We start from the raw sequence: 18421 nt of genomic DNA, 5'->3' as shown, positions 1-18421 counted from the left end.
GAGGGATAGGCAGGCTCATTATACAAAAGGAACCACTGCCTGAAGAACCTTTCTCCCAAAAATAGCCTCCGAAGAAGCAAAAGTGTCAAATTTGTAAAATTTGGAAAAAGTATGAAGCGAAGACCAAGTTGCAGCCTTGCAAATCTGTTCAACAGAGGCCTCATTCTTAAAGGCCCAAGTGGAAGCCACAGCTCTAGTGGAGTGAGCTGTAATTCTTTCAGGAGGCTGCTGTCCAGCAGTCTCATAGGCTAAACGTATTATGCTACGAAGCCAAAAAGAGAGAGAGGTAGCAGAAGCTTTTTGACCTCTCCTCTGTCCAGAATAAACGACAAACAGGGAAGAAGTTTGGCGAAAATCTTTAGTTGCCTGCAAGTAGAACTTGAGGGCACGAACTACATCCAGATTGTGTAGAAGACGTTCCTTCTTTGAAGAAGGATTTGGACACAAGGATGGAACAACAATCTCTTGATTGATATTCCTGTTAGTGACTACCTTAGGTAAGAACCCAGGTTTAGTACGCAGAACTACCTTGTCTGAGTGAAAAATCAGATAAGGAGAATCACAATGTAAGGCTGATAACTCAGAGACTCTTCGAGCCGAGGAAATAGCCATTAAAAACAGAACTTTCCAAGATAACAATTTTATATCAATGGAATGAAGGGGTTCAAACGGAACACCCTGTAAAACGTTAAGAACTAAGTTTAAACTCCATGGCGGAGCAACAGCTTTAAACACAGGCTTGATCCTAGCTAAAGCCTGACAAAAGGCCTGGACGTCTGGATTTTCTGACAGACGCCTGTGTAACAAGATGGACAGAGCTGAAATCTGTCCCTTTAATGAACTAGCTGATAAACCCTTTTCTAAACCTTCTTGTAGAAAGGACAATATCCTAGGGATCCTAACCTTACTCCAGGAGTAACGTTTGGATTCGCACCAGTATAGGTATTTACGCCATATTTTATGGTAAATCTTTCTGGTAACAGGCTTCCTAGCCTGTATCAGGGTATCAATAACCGACTCAGAAAAACCACGTTTTGATAAAATCAAGCGTTCAATTTCCAAGCAGTCAGCTTCAGAGAAGTTAGATTTTGATGTTTGAATGGACCCTGTATCAGAAGGTCCTGTCTTAGAGGTAGAGACCAAGGCGGACAGGATGACATGTCCACTAGATCTGCATACCAAGTCCTGCGTGGCCATGCAGGCGCTATTAGAATCACTGATGCTCTCTCCTGTTTGATTTTGGCAATCAATCGAGGAAGCAGCGGGAAGGGTGGAAACACATAAGCCATCCCGAAGTTCCAAGGTGCTGTCAAAGCATCTATCAGAACCGCTCCCCCTCGCTGTTTGGTGAAATTTGTTCAAATTGTACAGATTGACTTTTATTTAAAGTAGCATCAATACAGTTAGTACATAAATTTCTATTGGGCTCCACCTTGGCATTGGAACAAATGACACAGATATCTTCCTCTGAGTCAGACATGTTTAACACACTAGCAATAAACTTGCAACTTGGTTATAATCTTTTTTAGCAAAAACGTACTGTGCCTCAAAGAGGTACTAAACGATTAAATGACAGTTGAAATAATGAACTGAAAAAACAGTTATAGCATCAAACTTTAAAACAACACAACTTTTAGCAAAGGTTTGTTCCCATAGTAAAATAACAATAATTAAATTTGACATAAAAATTACAGAGCAACGTTTTTATTCACAGTCAATATAAAATTCTCACAGCTCTGCTGAGAGAATCTACCTCCCTCTAAAGAAGTTTGAAGACCCCTGAGATCTGTCGGAGATGAACCGGATCATGCAGGAAATATAAGAGTAACTGACTGGAAATTTTTGATGCGTAGCAAAGAGCGACAAAAACGGCCCCTCCCTCACACACAGCAGTGAAGAGAAACGAAACTGTCACAATTAAAACCAAACAACTGCCAAGTGGAAAATAATGCCCAAATATTTATTCACTCAGAAATGTAAACGATTCTACATTCCAGCAAAAACGTTTAACATGATAAATACTTATTAAAAGGATTAGTGACTTTTAACAGAGTAGTTCCGGTGAAATACCATCCCCAGAATACTGAAGTGTATACATACATGTCATTATAACGGTATGGCAGGATTTTCTCATCAATTCCATTCAGAAAATAAAAACTGCTACATACCTCAATGCAGATTCATCTGCCCGCTGTCCCCTGATCTGAAGCTTTTACCTCCCTCAGATGGCCGAGAACAGCAATATGATCTTAACTACTCCGGTTAAAATCATAGTAAAAAACTCTGGTAGATTCTTCCTCAAACTCTGCCAGAGAAGTAATAACACGCTCCGGTGCTATTGTAAAATAACAAACTTTTGATTGAAGTCATAAAAACTAAGTATAATCACCATAGTCCTCTCACACATCCTATCTAGTCGTTGGGTGCAAGAGAATGACTGGGACTGACGTAGAGGGGAGGAGCTATATGCAGCTCTGCTGGGTGAATCCTCTTGCATTTCCTGTTGGGGAGGAGTTATATCCCAGAAGTAATGATGACCCGTGGACTGATCACACATAACAGAAGAAATACCACAATACCCTGTTCTCTGATTACAGACAGAAGGGCACCGAGAACCTTTGTAAAAATTCTTGGAGCTGTAGCTAGGACAAACGGCAGAGCCACAAACTGGTAATGCTTGTCCAGAAAAGAGAATCTCAGGAACTGATAATGATCTGGATGAATCGGAATATGCAGATATGCATCCTGTAAATCTATTGTGGACATATAATGCCCTTGCTGAACAAAAGGCAAGATAGTCCTTACAGTTACCATTTTGAACGTTGGTATCCTTACATAACGATTCAATATTTTTAGATCCAGAACTGGTCTGAAGGAATTCTCCTTCTTTGGTACAATGAAGAGATTTGAATAAAACCCCATCCCCTGTTCCAGAACTGGAACTGGCATAATTACTCCAGCCAACTCTAGATCTGAAACACATTTCAGAAATGCTTGAGCTTTCACTGGATTTACTGGGACACGGGAAAGAAAAAATCTCTTTGCAGGAGGTCTTATCTTGAAACCAATTCTGTACCCTTCTGAAACAATGTTCTGAATCCAAAGATTGTGAACAGAATTGATCCAAATTTCTTTGAAAAAACGTAACCTGCCCCCTACCAGCTGAGCTGGAATGAGGGCCGCACCTTCATGTGGACTTAGAAGCTGGCTTTGCTTTTCTAGAAGGCTTGGATTTATTCCAGACTGGAGATGGTTTCCAAACTGAAACTGCTCCTGAGGATGAAGGATCAGGCTTTTGTTCTTTGTTGAAACGAAAGAAACGAAAACGATTATTAGCCCTGTTTTTACCCTTAGATTTTTTATCCTGTGGTAAAAAAGTTCCTTTCCCACCAGTAACAGTTGAGATAATAGAATCCAACTGAGAACCAAATAATTTGTTACCCTGGAAAGAAATGGAAAGTAGAGTTGATTTAGAAGACATATCAACATTCCAAGTTTTAAGCCATAAAGCTCTTCTAGCTAAAATAGCTAGAGACATAAACCTGACATCAACTCTGATAATATCAAAAATGGCATCACAGATAAAATTATTAGCATGTTGAAGAAGAATAATAATATTATGAGAATCATGATCTGTTACTTGTTGCGCTAAAGTTTCCAACCAAAAAGTTGAAGCTGCAGCAACATCAGCCAATGATATAGCAGGTCTAAGAAGATTACCTGAACACAGATAAGCTTTTTTTAGAAAGGATTCAATTTTCCTATCTAAAGGATCCTTAAAGGAAGTACCATCTGACGTAGGAATAGTAGTACGTTTAGCAAGGGTAGAAATAGCCCCATCAACTTTAGGGATTTTGTCCCAAAATTCTAATCTGTCAGACGGCACAGGATATAATTGCTTAAAACGTTTAGAAGGAGTAAATGAATTACCCAAATTATTCCATTCTCTGGAAATTACTTCAGAAATAGCACCAGGAACAGGAAAAACTTCTGGAATAACCACAGGAGATTTAAAGACCTTATCTAAACGTTTAGATTTAGTATCAAGAGGACCAGAATCCTCAATTTCTAAAGCAATTAGTACTTCTTTAAGTAAAGAACGAATAAATTCCATTTTAAATAAATATGAAGATTTATCAGCATCAATCTCTGAGACAGAATCCTCTGAACCAGAAGAGTCATTAGAATCAGAATGATGATGTTCATTTAAAAATTCATCTGTATAAAGAGAAGTTTTAAAAGATTTTTTATGTTTACTAGAAGGAGGAATAACAGACATAGCCTTCTTGATGGATTCAGAAACAAAATCTCTTATGTTATCAGGAACATTCTGAACATTAGATGTTGAAGGAACTGCAACAGGTAATGGTACATTACTAAAGGAAATATTATCTGCATTAACAAGTTTGTCATGACAATTAATACAAACAACAGCTGGAGGAATAGCTACCAAAAGTTTACAGCAGATACACTTAGCTTTGGTAGTTCCAGCACCAGACAGCGATTTTCCTGAAGTATCTTCTGACTCAGATGCAACGTGAGACATCTTGCAATATGTAAGAGAAAAAACAACATATAAAGCAAAATTGATCAAATTCCTTAAATGACAGTTTCAGGAATGGGAAAAAATGCCAGTGAACAAGCTTCTAGCAACCAGAAGCAATAAATAATGAGACTTAAATAATGTGGAGACAAAAGCGACGCCCATATTTTTTTAGCGCCAAATAAGACGCCCACATTATTTGGCGCCTAAATGCTTTTGGCGCCAAAAATGACGCCACGTCCGGAACGCCGACATTTTTGGCGCAAAAGAACGTCAAAAATTACGCAACTTCCGGCGACACGTATGACGCCGGAAACAGAAAAGATTTTTTCCGCCAAAAAAGTCCGCGCCAAGAATGACGCAATAAAATGAAGCATTTTCAGCCCCCGCGAGCCTAACAGCTCACAGGGAAAAAAGTCAAATCTTTAAGGTAAGAAAAATATTTGATTCAAATGCATTATCCCAAATATGAAACTGACTGTCTGAAAATAAGGAATGTTGAACATCCTGAGTCAAGGCAAATAAATGTTTGAATACATATATTTAGAACTTTATAAAAAAGTGCCCAACCATAGCTTAGAGTGTCACAGAAAATAAGACTTACTTACCCCAGGACACTCATCTACATGTTTGTAGAAAGCCAAACCAGTACTGAAACGAAAATCAGCAGAGGTAATGGTATATTTATAAGAGTATATCGTCGATCTGAAAAGAGGTAAGAGATGAATCTCTACGACCGATAACAGAGAACCTATGAAATAGACCCCGTAGAAGGAGATCATTGAATTCAAACAGGCAATACTCTCCTCACATCCCTCTGACATTCACTGCACGCTGAGAGGAAAACCGGGCTCCAACCTGCTGCGGAGCGCATATCAACGTAGAATCTAGCACAAACTTACTTCACCACCTCCATAGGAGGCAAAGTTTGTAAAACTGAATTGTGGGTGTGGTGAGGGGTGTATTTATAGGCATTTTAAGGTTTGGGAAACTTTGCCCCTCCTGGTAGGAATGTATATCCCATACGTCACTAGCTCATGGACTCTTGCTAATTACATGAAAGAAATTTGTCTCCCAGTATTCTAAATGATACTACAATGATCAGCTCTGGTCACTAAAGATTTCCTAGAAACAAACATTCCCCAAAAATATCCTACTGGTGTGTAAATATTCTGCTCTAAGGCAAAGGATATTGCCGGCATTTTACCACAACTAGAGAATGGAAACGAGAAAACCCATGTTCCTCTGCTTGTTACATAGAACAATGTAAGTGCAGCACTCAAATACACAAACTTAAATGGATACTTAGAGATTGTAATATAAAGTGTATTGATTGTGCCATGTTGAACCCTTGGTATCTATCTTCTCTAATGAGAACAATTAGGGACAGATAAAGGGCTAGATTACAAGCGGAGCACAATCTGGGTGCATTATCTTTTGCATGGCCTCACAAAACAGAAAAGCACAATCTCAAGTGGATGGTTAAATATTTTAAGCACACGCTATACTTTTAATGGATAGCGCCGGGAGAGTTATCACACTCATTGGACTCGTATTACAAGTGTGAATTAAGTGCTGTGCTCAAGCACATTATAAAATTCTACTTTAAATGTAGTGCTTCTTAAAGGGACATGAAACCCATTTTTTTTCTTTCATGATTCAGATAGAGAATACAATTTTAAACAACTTTCTAATTTACTTCTATTATCTAATTTGTTTAATTCTCTTGGCATCATTTGTTGAAGGAGCAGCAATGCACTTATGGTTTCTAACTGAACACATGGGTTAGCCAATGACAATCAGTATATATATATATATATATATATATATACAGCCACCAATCAGCAGCTAGAACCTAGGTTCTCTGCTGCACTTGAGCTTGCCTAGCTAAACCTTTCAGCAAAGGATAACAAGAGAAGGAAGCAAATTAAATAATAGAAGTAAATTGGAAAGTCGTTTGAAATTGTATTCTCTATCTGAATCATGAAATAAAAATGTTGGGTTTCATGTCCCTTTAAGAGCTGACATTATTATTAATAGTATAGTAAAGTGTAGAACTGCATGAACAAAAACACTACTTGTGCCCCCTTGGCTTAGTGCTCGAGTGAGATCAGACGTGAATATTACTCCACACAGAAGTCTATCATGTGAGGGATTTAGTGCACCTGCCCTATCCGTCATGCAGATGTTAGCGAGCCCTAAGACTGATGTTCAGGCGATAAAAGGTAATATAAGTGCAAAAATAGAATTGCACTGCAACTATGTTAACACTCAATAATGCTAATTTTTTTTTGTGCTACACTTGTAATCTAGGCCAAGGTGTGGAAAAATAGCTGTGTAAAATACATCAATATTAAAGGGACACTACAATGGAATCTGTTTCCTCTTAAAGGGACATAAAACAGGTTGAAATCTGTGCATACCCTAAAAGGGCTAATACATTTAAAAAAAAGTTTGCATAAAAAAAAAATGTTTAAAAATTGCTGGCAAGTATTTTAAAATAATTTTCAAAAATAAGCAAGGCATTGTATTTCAACTGAGTTTACTGCTTCTAGGCATGCTCCAGCTGATAATCCCTATGCATTTTTGCATTCTACAAAAACAACAATAGATATAGATAAAGCAATAGAAGGAAGTGTGTGGGGGGAGTTAGAGCTGTACAATTCAGAAACTAAAAAGAAAGGGTTAATGGCGAGGCACTGCAGTATACATTTGCAGGTAAAGTAATTAAATTACATACTATATTTTGTCTCTATCCCAACTTGTTTTATGTCTCTTTAATGCAATCCAAATGTTTTCTGATACCTACTTCAGGAGTATTAAATGTATATGAAATTGCCCCTTCAGATTTATTTTTGCATTTGAAATAGCTGGTTCTGCTCATTAAAACTATCAGCTGTTGTTCGCAGGTACAGCAGACCCGTTAATGTGAATAAAAACACACAGTCTAAAAGTTAGGTATTGAAATGCTATGCATGGTGCCTCACTGGGGGATTAATTAGTACTATTGTCTCCTGTTTAAATAGTTGTGATACAGAGAATGTCTGCTACTCATATTTTCAGTATAGGTGGCAGTTTCTACAGGAAAAAGCAAATAACAGAATAAAGGTAAAGGAGTTGTTTGCAAGCAATTAAATACATGCCAGCAGGTAAAAAGGACTGCTGTTAATATATTAAAGGGGAGAAAATGTAAAAGTACAATGCCTCTTTAACTATGTTAAATACACACAGCTTGCAAACTTTATCTGCCTCTAATTGTCCTCAGCAGAAGCGATATAAGGAAACCTAGGTTTCTACATGGCCACGACTACTGCTTTACTGAAACTAAAGTACTTAATATAAACTAAAACTGTACACTTATTTCTTCACTACTTAAACAATATTATTTTTTACAAAATACATCAGTATAGTCTATCGTTGCTATAAAATACATCAGTATATCTAGCATTTGTTTATTGTCACTTTAAGAGACTATGAGACATACTCTTAAAAATAATCAGCTATCCTCCACTGGGTAAACGTCAGTAAAAGAATGCAAGACAAAAATCTTAGGTATTACAACCTGGAACAGGAGAAAATTAACTGCAAGTCACTACATCAATAGCTAAATCATTCTCTAAAACAACGCCCCAAAAGATGAGTGCAAAACTAGACAGACCCAACAGTACTAACAATTTTTTACAACTAGCTCCAAACCTTTTGTTTCATTCTACAAACATTTATATACAAACACCCTTGTCTGACTGCTAATAAAAGGTGAGTGTGGCTGGTTCCTAAGTGTTTGTATTGGATCCTAAATTTGAAATACATTTGTCAGTCCGTACCCTACACAAACGGCTGAGCCATCAAAGAAACATCAAATGCCACTCAGATATGGGAATACAGGTAGGCCAATATTGTGCACAATCTGGATACTCTACTATGGATTTACTAGTACTAATCATAAAAGACAATTAAAAACATGGGAATTAATATATTAATATTTTCAATTCTAATAAGAGTGATTTAATTAATAAAGACTCCAGCTTTATGTCAGCCTATAAAGCTATATATCATGCCAAGATGGAGACATCCAAACTACAGTTTTGTTTTCACATTCCCTACAAACACAAGCAATGTATTTTTATTCATGTACTATGCATCTAAGCTTTCTCTACATTAGACAGCCACTAATTCATTTACAAATATGCTAGTTCATTAAAAGACATCCCCAATAACTTTTTAAAAAAATTTGGTCCCTTTAAGGCAGATTACGAATAGTGGCTCACCATGTTTACGAGCTGTAATTTACACATTGCTGATATAACATGTCACAACTGAGACATAAAAAACAACCAAAAAACTCTACTAAGTATTACACTAGTTTCCTTTCAGTACAGAGCCATGGATATTGTCAGAATATGCAACACAGTTCTTATCCAAAATCAATTCTGCAACCTATCTGCCTCTTATCTAATGACGTTGTGCAACTGCAGTGTATTCTGATGCCAGGTTGTGTTGGCATATATCATGGGTTGAAAGCACTCAATTATGCTACTGTAAGTAGGAATTCTAACTTTGTCACTGTGTAATATAGACCTACTATGTATTACATATGGACCAGGGAAATGCCTTATAGTAAATCACATCTAAACAGCAACTTTTGGACCACATAACAGATTTTTAGCCAAATATCTGTGTCTTGATTGTGAACACTTCTTACCTAGGGTCACATAGGAATTTTGTCTTCTCCCCATCCTCCCTCCAGATTAGCCATTCCCTGAAGGAAGGGTGCACAAACATCCTAGTGAGATCTCTTCGTTTAATTAGAAACATGGAAAGATTGTCCATTCGCTGTTGAAAGTCATCCCACTCAAGACCGCCATCCACGCTCCCTGCATTAATGGCTTGGAAGATGTGCTCATCAGTTAGTGGGTGGAGAGAGGCCACAGCAACATTGAGAAGGGGAAGAGCTCTTTCAAAGGAGGACTGTGTTGGGAACCTCATGTTGCACTGCAAAAGGTAGACTTCAGATAGAGATACAGGGACAACTTTATAACTAGAACTTTTGAGAACCAGGTAGCCCTTTTCTATAAGATCAAAAGTCAGCTTTAAGTACAGATAAGAGCCTTGGCTCAGTGTCTTCAGATGGGAACTTAGCTTGCCAAAGGTGGTGTTATCCATCTTGCCATTCAGAGAAATGTTGTTCTGTATCTCAGAACTGCTGTGAATGCGCTGCAGAATGTAGGCCTGAAGATCCTGATCTATGGCCTCATTTTCCTCCAGCCGGTCCAGGAAAATGCGATGGAAGGGAAGTTGCTTGGTTATTTCCTGTCAAGGGAACACATACACATTGAGAACAAGAGAAATATAATTAGGAGGAGGATATGGAAGAAATCTATCTATAAAACTACTAAATGAGTTAGAATTCCAAGAACATAGATGGTAAAAATTATCTGTCTCTTACATTTTTTAACAATAACCCTTGGAGAATAGACTCCAGACATAGACCCACTGATCATTGTATGGAGAACTTTACTAAAAAGGCCCATAGAAGTGTTGGATTTGAAATGTCTCTTGTTCAGAGGGGGATCACCAAATATTTTTGGGGTCCGACTATCTTTGTAATGTGCATGTGATTAACCAGAATGGGAGAAAGTACAAGAACGTTCCGATTTCAACCACAAATTCACATTGTGCACTGATTTTACAGAGTATCAGGGAAGGATAAGCTACCTAAAAGAAAATGTGAAAAGGTTCTGAACAATAGGAACAAGGCCAATAATCAGCATTGGGAACAGCTAAGAATATTCTCATGAAAAAGAAGGCTAACAATCATCTGTGTAACTATTAGACAGAAAGAGTCAAGTGCCCAGACAGGAATTGGATAGTCTCACATCGATATGATTCTGAAGTTGGTAGCCTAGTGCAAATAAATATAAACAGAAAGATCAGAACACCCTTTAGCAGCAAAATGTCTGGAACAATAGGAAAAGGCAGAGAGTAAATACAGGCCTTTATATTAAAGGTTTTCATTCTCACAACCTGCTTGGGAATCCAGCTAATTTTGTAAATTACCTTTTAGAGTACTTTAAGTAAAGAATATGACATCTTGTTAAGTCAGTTGAGGAAAATGGAAGATGAGCGAAAGAGACTGATAAAAAATTAAAGAAACCAAATATACTGTAGGTATAGTTTATGTTCTGAAATTGCAGAAATATATTAAGGAGAAAAAAACAATAACATAATTTCTGCTTACCTGATAAATTTATTTCTCTTGTGATGTATCGAGTCCACGGATTCATCCATACTTGTGGGATATTCTCCTTCCCTACAGGAAGTGGCAAAGAGAGCACCCACAGCAGACCTGTCTATATAGCTCCTCCCTTAGCTCCACCCCCCAGTCATTCGACCGAAGGTTAGGAAGAAAAAGGAGAAACTATAGGGTGCAGTGGTGACTGAAGTTTTTTAAAATAAAAATTATACTGCCTGTCTTAAATAAATAGGGCGGGCCGTGGACTCGATACATCACAAGAGAAATAAATTTATCAGGTAAGCATAAATTATGTTTTCTCTTGTAATATGTATCAAGTCCACAGATTCATCCATACTTGTGGGATACCAATACCAAAGCTTTAGGACACGGATGAAGGGAGGGACAAGACAGGTACCTTAAACGGAAGGCACAACTGCTTGTAGAACCTTTCTCCCAAAAATAGCCTCCGAAGAAGCAAAAGTATCGAATTTGTAAAATTTGGAAAAAGTATGAAGCGAAGACCAAGTCGCCGCCTTACAAATCTGTTCAACAGAAGCCTCATTTTTAAAAGCCCATGTGGAAGCCACTGCTCTAGTAGAATGAGCAGTAATTCTTTCAAGAGGCTGCTGGCCAGCAGTCTCCTAAGCCAAACGAATTATGCTTTTCAGCCAAAAGGAAAGAGAGGTAGCCGTAGCCTTTTGACCTCTCCGTTTTCCAGAATAAACAACAAACAATGAAGATGTTTGACAGAAATCTTTAGTTGCTTGTAAGTAAAACTTTAAACCACATCAAGATTGTGCAACAGACGTTCCTTCTTTGATGAAGGATTAGGACACAGTGAATAAACAACAATCTCCTGATTGATATTTCTATTAGAAACAACCTTAGGAAGAAACCCAGGTTTGGTACGCAAAACTACCTTATCTGCATGGAAAACAAGGTAAGGTGAGTCACACTGTAAAGCAGATAGCTCAGAAACTCTTCGAGCCGAAGAGATAGCTACTAAAAACAAAACTTTCCAAGATAGAAGCTTAATATCTATGGAATGCATAGATTCAAACGGAACCCCTTGAAGAACTTTAAGAACTAAGTTTAGGCTCCATGGCGGAGCAACAGGTTTAAATACAGGCTTGATCCTGACTAAGGCCTGACTAAACACTTGAACGTCTGGGACATCTGCCAGACGTTTGTGTAAAAGAATAGACAAGCAGATATTTGTCCTTTTAAAGAACTAGCTGATAATCCCTTCCCCAATCCTTCTTGGAGAAAAGACAATATTCTAGGAATCCTAATCTTACTCCATGAGTAACCCTTGGATTCACACCAATAAAGATATTTGCGCCAAATCTTATGATAAATTTTCCTGGTGACAGGCTTTCTAGCTTGAATCAGGGTATCAATGACAGACTCAGAGAAACCACGCTTTGATAGAATCAGGCGTTCAATCTCCAAGCAGTCAGACGCAGAGAAATTAGAGTTGGATGTGTGAATGGACCTTGGATTAGAAGGTCCTGCCTCATTGGCAGAGTCCACGGTGGAACAGATGACATGTCCACTAGGTCTGCATACCAAGTCCTGCGTGGCCACGCAGGTGCTATCAGAATCACAGAAGCTCTCTCCTGCTTGATTCTGGCAACCAGACGTGGGAGGAGAGGAAACGGTGGAAATACATTGGCCAGATTGAAGGACCAGGGCACTGCTAGAGCATCTATCAGTACCGCCTGGGGATCCCGGGACCTGGACCCGTAACGAGGAAGTTTGGCATTCTGACGGGACGCCATAAGATCCAATTCTGGTGTGCCCCATACCTGAGTCAGCTGGGCAAATACCTCCGGATGGAGCTCCCACTCCCCCGGATGAAAAGTCTGACGACTTAGGAAATCCGCCTCCCAGTTCTCTACTCCTGGGATATGGATTGCTGAGAGATGGCAAGAGTGATCCTCTGCCCATCGGATTATTTTGGTTACCTCCATCATTGCTAGAGAACTCCGTGTTCCTCCTTGATGATTGATATAAGCTACAGTCGTGATGTTGTCCGACTGAAATCTGATGAATTTGGCCGCAGCAAGCTGAGGCCACGCCTGAAGCGCATTGAATATCGCTCTCAGTTCTAGAATGTTTATCGGGAGGAGAGTTTCCTCCCGAGACCATAAGCCCTGTGCTTTCAGGGAGTTCCAGACTGCACCCCAGCCTAGCAGGCTGGCATCTGTCGTTACAATGAGCCACTCTAGCCTGCGGAAACACATTCCCTGAGACAGGTGGTCCTGAGACAACCACAAGAGAAGAGAATCTCTGGTCTCCTGGTCCAGATGCAGTTGAGGAGATAAATCTGCATAATCCCCATTCCACTGTTTGAGCATGCATAGTTGCAGTGGTCTGAGGTGTAGGCGGGCAAAAGGAACTATGTCCACTGCCGCTACCATGAGTCCGATTACCTCCATACACTGAGCCACTGATGGCCGAGGAATGGAATGAAGAGCTCGGCATGTGGTTAAGAGTTTTGATTTTCTGACCTCCGTCAGAAATATTTTCATTTCTACCGAGTCTATCAGAGTCCCAAGGAAGGAAACTCTTGTGAGAGGGAAGAGAGAACTCTTTTTTATGTTCACCTTCCACCCGTGAGATCTCAGAAAATCCAACACGATGTCAGTGTGAGACTTGGCTAGTTGGAAAGTCGATGCCTGAATTAAGATGTCGTCTAGATAAGGCACCACTGCTATTGAACAAGGATTTTCCTTGGTGTCAGACATGTTAAACAGGCTAGTAATGTAACAAGCAAGCTTGGAAAACACTTTAATCAAAGCAAATAACAATTAGAAAAAAAACGGTACTGTGCCTTTAAGAGAAAAAAAGCTGCACAAACTCTGCAAAACAGTGTAAAAAAGCAGTAAACAACGAAATTTTTACAGTAGCATCATAAAGCCTTAGTAACTTTGCACAGCTATGCAAATAAACAATTAACCCCTTAATGTAAAAACCGGATTGACAAAACATCAAAAACCGGTAAAAAAAAACGTTCAGCACCTTGCCACAGCTCTGCTGTGGCGCCTACCTGCCCTTTAAGAACGATTTGTGGGGAAAAAAACTTCTTTACAGCCCTCAAACACAGTAGGAACCTCTGGAGAAGCAGCTGGATGTCGCTGAGGAAAAGAAACTGCGCAACTGAGGCGCAAAAATAGGCCCCTCCCACCTCACTCGATGTTATGGGGCCTAAAAGAAACACAACAGAGTGTTTCTTAAACTAGCCATGTGGGTTAATAACCCTTAAACAAGCCACAATGACCCCTTAAAGTCCCTCAAAAAACGTTATGTTTGCATTTTTTACAAAAAACTAAAACGTTTTTTCCTATCAGTGTCACCAGTAACTAATGAGCCCTTTATGCAAGCTGGGATTCCTACTAAGTGTCTGAATACAGCTTACCCTTCCCTCATGGAGATATTGCCAGCCTTTTCTAGAATTAACACAGTCTGTCTAGAAAAAAATAGACTGAACATACCTCAATGCAGTTTAGGAAATCCGCCTCCCAGTTCTCTACCCCTGGGATATGGATTGCTGAAAGATGGCAAGAGTGATCCTCCGCCCATCGGATTATTTTGGTTACCTCCATCATCGCTAGAGAACTCAGTGTTCCTCCTTGATGATTGATATAAGCTACAGTTGTGATGTTGTCCAACTGAAATCTGATGAATTTGGCCGCAGCTAGCTGAGGCCACGCCTGAAGCGCATTGAATATCGGTTTCAGTTCTAGAATGTTTATCGGGAGGAGAGTTTCCTCCTGAGACTATAAGCCCTGTGCTTTCAGGGAGTTCCAGACTGCACCCCAGCCTAGCAGGCTGGCATCTGTCGTTACTATGAGCCACTCTGGCCTGCGGAAACACATTCCCTGAGACAACCACCAGAGAAGAGAGTCTCTGGTCTCCTGGTCCAGATGTAGTTGAGGAGATAAATCTGCATAATCCCCATTCCACTGTTTGAGCATGCATAGTTGCAGTGGTCTGAGGTGTAGGCGGGCAAAAGGAACTATGTCCATTGCTGCTACCATGAGTCCGATTACCTCCATACACTGAGCCACTGATGGCCGAGGAATGGAATGAAGAGCTCGGCAAGTGGTTAAGAGTTTTGATTTTCTGACCACCGTCAGAAATATTTTCATTTCTACCGAGTCTATCAGAGTCCCTAGGAAGGAAACTCTTGTGAGAGGGAAGAGAGAACTCTTTTTTATGTTCACCTTCCACCCGTGAGATCTCAGAAAAGCCAACATGTCTGTGTGAGACTTGGCTAGCTGGAAAGTCGACGCCTGAATTAAGACGTCTAGATAAGGCGCCACTGCTATGCCCCGCGGTCTTAGAACCGCCAAAAGGGACCCTAGCACCTTTGTGAAAATTCTGGGAGCCGTGGCCAGCCCGAAGGGAAGGGCCACGAACTGGTAATGCCTGTCCAGAAAGGCGAATCTGAGGAATTGATGATGATCTCTGTGAATAGGGATGTGTAGATACGCATCTTTTAAGTCCACGGTAGTCATATATTGACCCTCCTGGATCAATGGTAGAATAGTCCGAATAGTCTCCATCTTCAATGATGGTACTCTGAGGAATTTGTTTAGAATTTTGAGATCCAAGATTGGTCTGAAAGTTCCCTCTTTTTTGGGAACCACAAACAGGTTTGAGTAAAACCCTTGTTCCGCTTTTGGAACTGGGCGGATCACTCCCATGGTATGTAGGTCTTCTACACAGCGTAAGAACGCCTCTCTCTTTGTCTGGTTTGCAGACAATTGAGAAATGTGAAATCTCCCCCCGGGGGATGGGGGGGGGGAGTCTTTGAAGTCCAGAAGATATCCCTGGGACACAATTTCTAAAGTCCAGGAATCGTGAACATCTCTTGCCCAAGCCTGAGCGAAGAGAGAGCGTCTGCCCCCTACTAGATCCGGTCCCGGATCGGGGGCTACCCCTTCATGCTGTATTAGAGGCAGCTGCAGGCTTCTTGGCCTGTTTACCCTTGTTCCAAGCCTGGTTAGGTCTCCAGACTGACTTGGATTGGGCAAAATTCCCTTCTTGCTTTGCAGCAGGGGAAGCTGAAGCGGGACCACCCTTGAAGTTCCGAAAGGAACAAAAATTATTTTGTTTGGTCCTCATTTTACTTGTTTTATCCTGAGGGAGGGCATGGCCTTTCCCTCCAGTGATGTCTGAAAAAATCTCTTTCAGTTCAGGCCCGAATAGGGTCTTTCCTTTGAAAGGGATGTTCAAAAGTTTAGATTTTGATGACACATCAGCAGACCAGGACTTAAGCCATAACGCCCTGCGTGCTAAAATGGCAAAACCTTAATTCTTTGCCGCTAATTTAGCCAGTTGTAAAGCGGCATCTGTAATGAAAGAATTAGCCAACTTAAGGGCCTTAATTCTATCCATAATATCCTCTAATGGAGTCTCCATCTGAAGAGCCTCTTCTAGATCCTCGAACCAGAAAGCAGCTGCAGTAGTTACAGGAACAATGCATGCAATAGGTTGGAGAAGAAAACCTTGATGAACAAAAATTTTCTTCAGGAGACCCTCTAATTTTTTATCCATAGGATCTTTGAAAGCACAACTGTCTTCGATAGGTATAGTTGTATGCTTAGCAAGAGTAGAAATAGCTCCCTCCACCTTAGGAACCGTCTGCCACGAGTCCCGCATGGTGTCAGATATGGGAAACATTTTCTTAAAAACAGGAGGGGGAACGAACGGAATACCTGGTCTATCCCACTCCTTAGTAACAATATTCACAATCCTCTTAGGGACTGGAAAAACATCAGTGTAAACAGGAACCTCTAAGTATTTGTCCATTTTACACAATTTCTCTGGGACCACTATAGGGTCACAATCATCTAGAGTCGCTAATACCTCCCTGAGCAATAAGCGGAGGTATTCAAGCTTAAATTTAAAGGCCGTCATACCAGAATCTGTCTGAGGGAGCGTCTTTCCTGAATCAGAAATTTCTCCCTCAGATAACAAATCTCTTACCCCTACTTCAGAACATTGTGAGGGTATATCGGAAATGGCTACTAAAGCGTTAGACGGCTCAGCATTTGTTCTTAACCCAGAGCTGTCACACTTTCCTTGTAAACCAGGCAGTTTGGATAAACCTCTGTGAGGATTGTATTCATAACGGTGGCCATGTCTTGTAAAGTAAATGAATTCGACCCACTAGAGGTACTTGGCGTCACTTGTGCGGGCGTTACTGGTTGTGACACTTGGGGAGAGCTAGATGGCAAACCCTCATTTCCTTCTGTCTGAGAATCATCTATTGCAATATTTTTAAGTGCTAAAATATGCTCTTTATAATTTACAGACATATCAGTGCAAGTGGGACACATTCTAAGAGGGGGTTCCACAATGGCTTCTAAACACATTGAACAAGGATTTTCCTTGGTGTCAGACATGTTAAACAGGCTAGTAATGCAACAAGCAAGCTTGGGAAACACTTTAATCAAAGCAAATAACACTTAGAAAAAAACGGTACTGTGCCTTTAAGAGAAAAAAAGATGCACAAACTCTGCAAAACAGTGTAAAAAAGCAGTAAACTCTACGAAATTTTTACAGTATCATCATAAAGCCTTAGTAACTTTGCACAGCTAGGCAAATAAACGATTAACCCCTTAATGTAAAAACCGGATTGACAAAACGTCAAAAACCGGTAAAAAATGTTCAGCACCTTGCCACAGCTCTGCTGTGGCGCCTACCTGCCCTTTAGGAAAGATTTGTGGGGGGGGAAACTTCTTTTAAGCCCTCATACACAGCAGGACCCTCTGGAGAAGCAGCTGGATGTCTCTGAGTAAAAGAAACTGCGCAACTGAGGCGCCTCCAACCTCACTCAATGTTATGGGGCCTAAAAGAAACACACCAAAGTGTTTCTAAACTAGCCATGTGGGTTAAAAACCCTTAAACAAGCCACAATGACCCCTTAAAGTCCCTCAAAAAATGTTATGTTTGCAATAAAAAAACAAAACGTTTTTTCCTATCAGTGTCACCAGTAACTAATGAGCCCTTTATGCAAGCTGGGATTCCTACTAAGTGTCTGAATACAGCTTACCCTTCCCTCATGGAGATATTGCCAGCCTTTTCTAGAATTATCACAGTCTGTCTAGAAAAAAATAGACTGAACATACCTCAATGCAGCTTAGCATGCAAACCGTTCCCCCAACTGAAGTTTTCCTGTACTCTTCAGCCCTTGTGAGAACAGCAGTGGATCTTAATTACAAAGTGCTAAGATCATTATCCTCCTTGCAGAAATCTTCATCCCTTTTCTGCCAGAGAGTGAATAGTACACACCGGTACAATTTAAAATAACAAACTTTTGCTTGAGAAAATAAAAACTAACATTTTTTTCACCACACTCACTTTACCCTTCCTAGTACTTAGAGTAGGCAAAGAGAATGACTGGGGGGTGGAGCAAAGGGAGGAGCTATATAGACAGCTCTGCTGTGGGTGCTCTCTTTGCCACTTCCTGTAAGGAAGAAGAATATCCCACAAGTATGGATGAATCCGTGGACTCGATACATCTTACAAGAGAAATAGACTTTACAAACAAAACTAAAATAATTCAAGAAAACCTGAAAATGTTTAAATAGAATGCGACAAGGAAAAAAAAAAAAAAAAAAAAGAGTTTA

The 18421-nt window shown here is 40.1% G+C and overlaps 1 protein-coding gene across 4 annotated transcripts in view; it reads right to left on the bottom strand.

Moving 5' to 3' along the window:
* Positions 1-18421, bottom strand: part of TANC2 (tetratricopeptide repeat, ankyrin repeat and coiled-coil containing 2) — a 785323-nt gene that overhangs the window by 126433 nt on the left and 640469 nt on the right. For all 4 annotated transcript variants that reach the window (XM_053699768.1, XM_053699765.1, XM_053699775.1 and 1 more), the window contains one exon: positions 9246-9853. In XM_053699768.1, coding sequence (XP_053555743.1) covers positions 9246-9853 — 608 coding nt within the window. The remainder of the gene's footprint in view (positions 1-9245; positions 9854-18421) is intronic.

This window comes from Bombina bombina, chromosome 1, assembly GCF_027579735.1.
Source record: "Bombina bombina isolate aBomBom1 chromosome 1, aBomBom1.pri, whole genome shotgun sequence".
Lineage (NCBI taxonomy): Eukaryota > Metazoa > Chordata > Amphibia > Anura > Bombinatoridae > Bombina > Bombina bombina.
Note: the sequence above shows the minus strand (reverse complement) of the source record. Positions and strands in the feature narration are given on the sequence as shown.